At 43.7% G+C, this 8,392-nt stretch overlaps 1 protein-coding gene across 5 annotated transcripts in view; it reads left to right on the top strand.

Annotated features, from left to right (window-relative positions):
- The first annotated feature begins 1,778 nt into the window (after positions 1–1,778).
- The window catches only part of LOC147642359 (putative prolyl 4-hydroxylase 3), a 44,353-nt gene continuing 37,739 nt past the window's right edge, over positions 1,779–8,392 (top strand). For all 5 annotated transcript variants that reach the window (XR_015267017.1, XR_015267016.1, XR_015267015.1 and 2 more), the window contains exon 1: positions 1,779–2,046. Coding sequence is in view for 2 of the 5 variants with exons in the window: in XM_086805638.1 (XP_086661764.1) it covers positions 1,829–2,046 (218 nt within the window). In the remaining 3 variants the exon portion in view is untranslated. The remainder of the gene's footprint in view (positions 2,047–8,392) is intronic.

Below are 8,392 nucleotides of genomic sequence, written 5' to 3'. Positions count from 1 at the left end.
TATTCTGAAACAATCTGGAATATCTATAGGCCATATTTAAAGCGTGCCTCTGTAAGTTTCTTGATCCTAATGCCCCATGTGCCTTTAGTATAATTTGGTTCGACCATGCCATATGATATGTTCTGAATCACTTGGAGGATCTGAATCCAAATAAACCAATGGTGTTCCATCTCTCACTTCTTTGTTCTTGGCTAGGAGGTCAAGCTAGAAACTTGGTTTTAGTACAAATTGCCTTTCTATAATTTAGACAACTCATGTTGGATGTATTGATTGAACTCAAAGGAACATAACCACAGGAACCATTCTTAATAGTTATGGTCAATTTAAAGGGATTAAGCTCATAAATGCGCTTCTTACTCCTTGTATTGATAGCGAATCCCCTTCATCTCCTTCTAGAAAGAAACCCAACTCATCGTTTGGGACACCTAGTACTTTTACCTCTTTTCTCTCCTCTTCTTTTGGCTATAGCTCTGCTAGAAATAAATCAAAATCCTTTACTTCAAAGAATCGTAGGTGTGGTTTTCTCGTCCGAAATTTGCAAGACATGTAATTTTGGATTTTGTGTCCACAGATTTCAAAAAGCCCACTGAGAGAAGGATTCTTTGTACCAAAGATGATATGCAAAAAGATAACTTCTCTCATTGCCTTTTCGCTAACAAATTATTAGAATATGCCTCTCCAAAAGAAGTATTAATAATAGCTTTTGACTTGGTTTTAGGAATGTTAAAATAGGTTGGAGATGTACTGCTAGTATAAAGAAGATTTTTTTTGCAAACATGAGTTCTTACAAGATGATGCTAAATCCCAATGTTTTTGTTTTGATTTCATTACATATGCTAAAGAATTCTCTGACTTTGGTTTACATGTTTGCACGACAAATCTGGACATTGTTCTAGATACGAACATTAGAAGTTTACTTTCTAAAGGACTAAATCACATTCCCACTGAACCTCTAAATCCACATTTGGCCATTAGTGCCATACTAGACTGTCTGGCAAACATTGCCAGTAAACGCCAACTGGAGTCTTCACGACTTAATGCAATTGCAGATGTTGTGCCTCACTTATTTATGGAAAAATTTATGAGAGGGTTCTCTCTTGCAAGAGTATAAGAGGTGGGGCTCCTTTTGTCTGTAAATAAGTGGTGACCGGAGATGCACACACAAAGAGAGAAGCATGGGGACCTGGTGGGGGAGGAGGGAACCTGTGTTTGCTTGTTTGTTTGCATGAATAGTGAATGAGGTGGGAGGAGGGGTTTCGATAGGGGAGGGAGATGGGAGGAGGCGGCTGCACACAGGGTCGAGGAGAGGTGGGGGAGGATCTGAGGTATACCTTAGAGGTGTATATCGTATACGTTAGAGGCCGTCGAATTAATTATTAAAAAGAATGAATAGGTACCCGTCATAAAACAGGTCCCTATTCGAGAAATGACAGGCATAATTTCAGCCATGTCATATAATTATCCCTCGTACTTTACATTTTGAATGTACATGAGAAACGACAGGCATAATTGTCCAATTATTCTAGTTACTTGGATGGCCAAAATTCTAACAACATCAAAGAAGCACTTTTTTCCGCGTGGTTTTACTTTCACATTTAAAAAAACTTCAAAGATGACACCATGGACCTAAAATATAATATTTTATATATATAATATTATATATAATATTCAATCCAAAATAGGCCAATGACGTGATTGCAAATATTAATTAATAATAGTACATACGACCGACCTGGGAAGGCCAATAATATTAATTATGGTAATACTAATACATAGATATAGTGTACTTGTTGGGGTTAAGCAACGATTTTGTGTTAAGACAGAGAGGATGGCGAGAGGCGTCCGTAGTCAGAAGAGTTCATCATCGCCGTCGCCATGGACGCTGGCCTTATTTCTTATGTTAGCCTTGTCGCTCACCCTGCTGGTGCTCCTGGCCTTTGGGATCGTGGCGGTCCCAGCCAGCAGACCCTTTACACAAGGACACACCAACGGAGCTGCTGTTTCCTTGCGCTTACCAGCAATCTCGATCGTACAACATGCAACGAGGTAGGTCTTTGTCCTTGCTTTTTTTTTTTTTTTTTTTTGGGGGGGGGGGGGGGGGGGGGGGGGGGGTCTTTTCCATTATCTTGTATAATAATTCTGAATAGTCTCAGATATATGGTCAAATTTCTGATTTTGGCTTGCCTCTTGCAAAAGGAAGAGGAAGGCCTTAGTTGTTGCATTCCAGTTTTTGCAAAAAAGAAAAGGCTAAAAGCTGAATTTGAAGGTTCTCTCATTAGACCTACCATTTATTTTTAGAAAAATCCTATGTTTTTTTTTGTCTTTGTTGAATCTGGGCTGAGTTTAAAAAAAAAGATAGATTAAAGTTACGGTGCAGCAGGTTCTGATGACCAAAAGGATGGTACAGTTCTGTACTGATGGCGTCAGCAGGCTCTGCAGCAGGTAAGGGTACTGAAGGCACAATAGGTAATACTGTATGGAAGGTACAGTGAGTACAGATTGCAGAAAAGTGCAGTGGGCAGCACTGTATGGAAGCTACAGCAAGAGATGTACGGGCTGCAGAAGATGTACAGAATGCATAAAAGGTATGGACTGCAGGGAAGGCACGGATTGCTGGAGATGTACAGATTACAGGTTATGGGCTGTAGAATATTGTACGGGGCTGCTTGTTGTGCCAAGGGGAAGACTGGGCTGCCCCTTGACAGGAAACAACATAAGAAGTTGAAACCCTTAGTTGAATGGACAGCTAGGCTAAGAAAGAAGGCAATGTACGGTGGCTGTACGGCTGCTGTACTGCCTCCTTGTGCTGCCCCTGATCAGCCCATGCTGTTGGCCAGCCTGTTTTGAGCTGGTCGACTCCTTCGAGGGGGCTGTTCTGTACCGCCTCCTTGTGCTCCCCCTGATCAGCCCATGCTGTTGGCCAGCCTGTTTTGAGCTGGTTGACTCCTTCTGGGGGCTGGTCGAGTTGATTCAAGGCTGTTCTGGGTGGCCATAGTACCTGTTTGTGCCGTGTGCAGCGCCCGTGACCAGTCCATTGATGTTTACGCAACATAAATTCATCTACGACTCTGCTGCCACTTGGTTTTGTGCCTGGGAGTGATCTCCGGTCTGAGTTCTTCATTTTGTGATAAGTTTTTTTGAAGATAAAGCCATATGTGATGAGATGAGTGGACAAGCTTCATCCATTGTATTTTGTAGTTGCCGACTACATGTCAGGTGATGGGGTTTCAGCATGATTGCATCTCCTGAGGTTGAACAAGTATATTTTGTGCAAGTTGCATGCAATAAAGCCATATGTGATGAGATGAGTGGACAAGCTTCATCCATTGTATTTTGTAGTTGCCGACTACATGTCAGGTGATGGGGTTTCAGCATGATTGCATCTCCTGAGGTTGAACAAGTATATTTTGTGCAAGTTGCATGCAAATGCTTAGGTGGCAAGCCTTTGCATTCTTTTTGGAAGAGGATTTGCATTCTTTTTGGAAGAGGATTTGTATTTGACAGAGATCAGATTCCATAGGGTCTTTCTGAAAAGGTTCTTTTCTTTTGTCCAGGGAAGTTTGAGTTTAGCTTAGAAATTTCATGCTTGGACGGAATCCGGATGGACAGACAGACAGCATGAACGAGAGCATGATCAACATGTTGGGTTGTCAGCCTTAATTGCAACAGATACTTTGGAATTTCATTGGCACATGCATCTAGTTTTTCATGCTAACTGATTTTGCAGTGTATTAGGGACTGGATTTGACTTCCCCTCTAGATGAAGGCTTACCATGAGCGGTTCAGTTACATTTTGAAACCGGCCTTCAGAAATTTGACGGGCGGTGAGCACACTTAATCACACTTAAATCTTTTTAAGAATTGGAATAATAAACTTGGAAGAAGAAAAAGAATAAGTGGAGCTAGAGTGCTCCTGCACAAAAGACCAATTGGCCCCAAAGCATGGCGCCCCTACGGTATTTATTTATCAATCGAGGTTGGCGTAGCCCTTGCACAATTCCCGAGAAGAAATCCTCTTGCTCCATGTAGAGAAGATCTCCTTGAAGCTTTCACCCAATTTGTGTAGTGGGATACAAGAGCCTTGGCCCCCTATTCATACAAGTTTAGGGGTGAAAAGCTGTGCTTTTCCCCCTTAGAAGAAAACCTACTACAAGTGCTTTTCCAAAAAAAAAAACTCTTTCGAATAGCTTTTCCTCTCTTAAAAAAAGTAATAATAAAAAAATTCACATCGATTAGCGTTTTTCAAAATCCACGCTTTGCTTTTCTCTTATGCGTTTGGGCTGCCCGGCGCTTTTCCTTGCTGCCCATCGCCTTGCGTTTAGCTGCTGCCCGGCGCCTTCACTTCGCTTCTCTCCTTCGCTTGTACGCCTGCCCGCCTATGTGGCAGCCAGACGCCATGTGCACCTGCAGCCAGCCTTCGCTTCTCTCCTTCGCTTGTGCGCTTGTAGGACTGCTTTTTGCTACAGGCCGCCCATGACAAGTGGCAGCGCTTGCAACCAAGCCACGATAGTGCCTACATCAGCCACGTGTCAGCGCCTGTGCAATCAGCCACACGTCAGTGCTAGCAGCTAGGTGTGCCACGTCAGCTGCCTGTGCCACGTGGCAGTGCCACCTTGAGAGAGAAGGAAACTGCTACACGTGCAACAAGGTAAGAGAAAAACACATATACATGCACATGAACAAACACATGAGTACGCACACATGTACACACACACACCAAACATGTATCTCACCAAACATGTATCTGCATCCACACACGTGTACAAACTTACACATGAATATACAGGATTAAACATGATCAGTGAATGCTAAACAGGATTAAACATAATCACAAGGCTTAAGAAAAAGAGGTAAAATACTCAGTCCTGTAACATACCCCCCTCTTAAAACAAAGCAATCGTCCTCGATTGTTCATTCAAAGGATTTGCCAACTGAAACAGAACCTAAGGGACCTGTAACGCGTGGAAGCTCTGGGAGTCTTCTTTCAGTCCTAAATACTCTTGGAAACCATCTGATGCAAAACGCAGATATAGAGAGAGAGTAGAGAGAGAGTAGAGAGAGAGAGAGATGTGTAGGAAAATTCAGTATATTTCATATAGTACAAAAAGGGTACTTTGCTACAGTCCTAGGCTGCCTTCATAAAAGGTGGTGAACACCCTAAATCTGGTCCCTACTTGGACCCCTAAGACCCAATCCCTAGAGGATTGAATGGTTCTAATAATGAGCACATGGTCCCTTTTATAGGACCTCCCTAAGGCTTGGCCAACTGGCCGACTGCTGGTCGGCCAGTTCCACAACCATAAAACACTTCAGCGCTGCCCGACCGGGCAATAACTGCCTTAAACGCTGTCCGATTGGTGGTCTTCTTCGATCATTAGTCGCCGCTATTGCCTTGTCCTTTGGAGCGGCTGCAATCGTCACCGTCACAACTCTGACGTCATCCTTCATGTAGTCGTCAGTCCATTCTGGTAGCCGACAGCCTCTTCCATGCTATGCTCCAAGACCAATACGACCAAACAGCCCTCCTTGCTCCAGTTTTTGGTTTTCGCCGCCGCCGCTGCCCGGTACCGCCGCTGCCGCTGCCGCTGCCGCTGCCGCTGCCGCTGCCGCTGCCGCCAGGTGTTAGCACTGCTATGTATGGATTACAGCCGGGCAGCGGCATGTCACCCCCCTCAGGATAAAGCAATCCAAGAGACAAGGTACCCTGCAAATAACGGAATACACGCTTCACAGCTTGCCAATGTGACAACCACGGGCTGTGCATGAATCTGCTCAACTGAGAGACTGCATACTGAATATCTGGCCTTGTATTACACAAGTAAATAAGGCACCCAACAGCCTGAGCATATGTAGCGGCATCAAAGGAAATACTGTCATCTTGTAGTGACAGTTTCATCCCAGGCTCCATAGGAGTACTATTAGGCTTGCACTCCTGAAATTTAAACTTCTCCAGAAGTTTAGCAACATACGGTGATTGCAACAACCCAATGCCTCTGTTATCCTGCACAAACTGTATGCCCAAATAGTAATGTACAAGCCCTAAGTCAGACATGTCAAATGTCTGTTGCAGTATCTCTTTAAAAGCTGCAATTTTGTCATCATTTGATCCCATGAGCAAGAGATCATCCACATAAAGACTAATGACCAGCAGATCTGTCTCTTCTTTCTTTACATACAGAGTGGCTTCTGATGGAGTGTTCACAAATCCCTGAGTGAGTAGGAAAGCATCTATTTTTGCATACCAAGCTCGTGGAGCTTGTTTCAAACCATACAAGGCCTTTTTCAGCCTGCATACTTTCCCCTCATGACCATGTCCTACAAAACCCATGGGCTGAAATACATAAACTTCCTCCTCGAGGTCCCCATGTAGGAATGCAGTCTTTATGTCCAACTGGTGAACAACCCAACCACGATGTGCAGCCAATGCAATGACACACCTAAGTGTCGACATACGGGATGTAGGAGCAAATGTCTCCTCATAATCAATGCCCTTCTTCTGTGCATAGCCCTTTGCAACTAGACGGGCTTTGTACCTGTCAATGGATCCATCTGCATGTCTTTTCAACCTATAGACCCATTTAGTACCAATTGCTTTCTTGCCTTTGGGCAGATCAACCAAATCCCATGTTTGATTCCTTTTAATAGAATCAAGCTCATACTGCATGGCTTTGTTCCAATGCACATTATCTCGTGCATCCACAAATGAATCAGGCTCATCATCATCCTGTAAACTGGCTGCCATAACCAGATTCAAATCCATGATGTGTGCATGCTCATTGGTCCGTGTCTCCCTACGAGTACGACCAGCAAGAGGACCCTCTAAATGGCTGTCCTGTAATGTCCTCAAATACCATCTAGGTATGTGTCTGACCTGTGGTGCCTGCTGCCCCATATTTGGTTCAGCTTCTGGCTTATTTTGCTGCTGAATTTCTCCACCACCTACATCATTTTCTGGCTGTCCTGTACCCTCATGAGTTGGATCACCAACTGTGGAATGAAACTCCATAGGTAGTAGACCTTCAAACACATCATTTTCAGCCTGATTTGCCTCATAACCAGCCATGGATATTTCTGATTTTTCATCAAAAATCACATCCCGACTAGTGAATATCTTCCTGGATAGTGGGTCATATAACCGGTAGCCCTTGCTCTCACGGCTATACCCAACAAAAATGCATTTTGTGGCTTTATCATCCAGCTTCCTCCTCAACTCTTTGGGTATGTGTGCATATGCAAGACACCCAAAGATACGAAAATGCGATACAGAAGGCTTGCGGCCATGCCAAGCCTCAAAAGGAGTAATGGATACCAATGCCTTTGTGGGACATCGATTCAAAATATGACAAGCACACATGACAGCTTCCACCCAAAAGATATGTGGTAGCCTTTTTGCCTTTAGCATACATCTGGCCATCTCCATGAGTGACCGATTCTTCCTTTCTGCAACCCCATTCTGCTGTGGAGTGTAAGGAGTAGTATACTGATGTTTTATACCTCTACTCCCAAGAAAGGAATTCAGCATATGTGACATATATTTCCCCCCTCGGTCAGAACGGAGAGTCTTGACCTTGCATCCTGACTCTGTCTCAGCAAGTGCTACAAAGGCCAAAAATGCATCATATACCTGGGATTTTTGTGTCAAAGGATAGACCCAGCATATACGAGAGAAGTCATCAATAAATGTTGCAAAATAGAAGCAACCACCTAATGACTTCGTCTGCATGGGACCACATAGATCACTGTGTATAAGCTGCAACTTTGTAGTTGCTCTTAGAGCCTGATCACGTGGGAAGGAAAACCTATGCATTTTTCCCAAAATACATCCTTCACAAATATGATCTGGAGGCTTCTCCATGAGAGGTAGATCTGTAAACATGTTATGTCGCTGCATAAGCATAAGACTACCAAAATTTACATGCCCCATGCAAGCATGCCATAACTCCGCATCAACCATAGCCGGAGTAAGAGTGAATGCATTATAATCAGACTGATCCATTAGCTGAAATGCATCCAACTGATAAAGTCCATGACATAATGTACCAGTAAGCATCAAGGTCAAGGCATTAGCTTTGTCTCTGACCATGCATTTATTATCATCAAAGTGGACTTGCATACCACAATGTGCTAAAGAAGAAATGGACAACAAATTCTTCATTATCCCTGGTACATATAAGGCATCTGTAAGGTGGAGAATGGAGCCATCAATGGCTGTGAGCTGAATCTCCCCAATGCCACGAACTGGATATGAAGCATTATTGGCACACTGAACAGTTTTGCCAACAGGGGCAGGGCCAACATGACTAAACAAATCCCTGCGAGATGTGATATGCTTTGAGGCACCATTATCAAAATACCAAGTACATGCATGCTCTGTCATACTGAGTGCCTGTGA

This window comes from Cibotium barometz, chromosome 1 (genome assembly GCF_041138505.1).
Source record: "Cibotium barometz isolate CiBa-2024 chromosome 1, ASM4113850v1, whole genome shotgun sequence".
NCBI lineage: Eukaryota > Viridiplantae > Streptophyta > Polypodiopsida > Cyatheales > Cibotiaceae > Cibotium > Cibotium barometz.
Note: the sequence above shows the minus strand (reverse complement) of the source record. Positions and strands in the feature narration are given on the sequence as shown.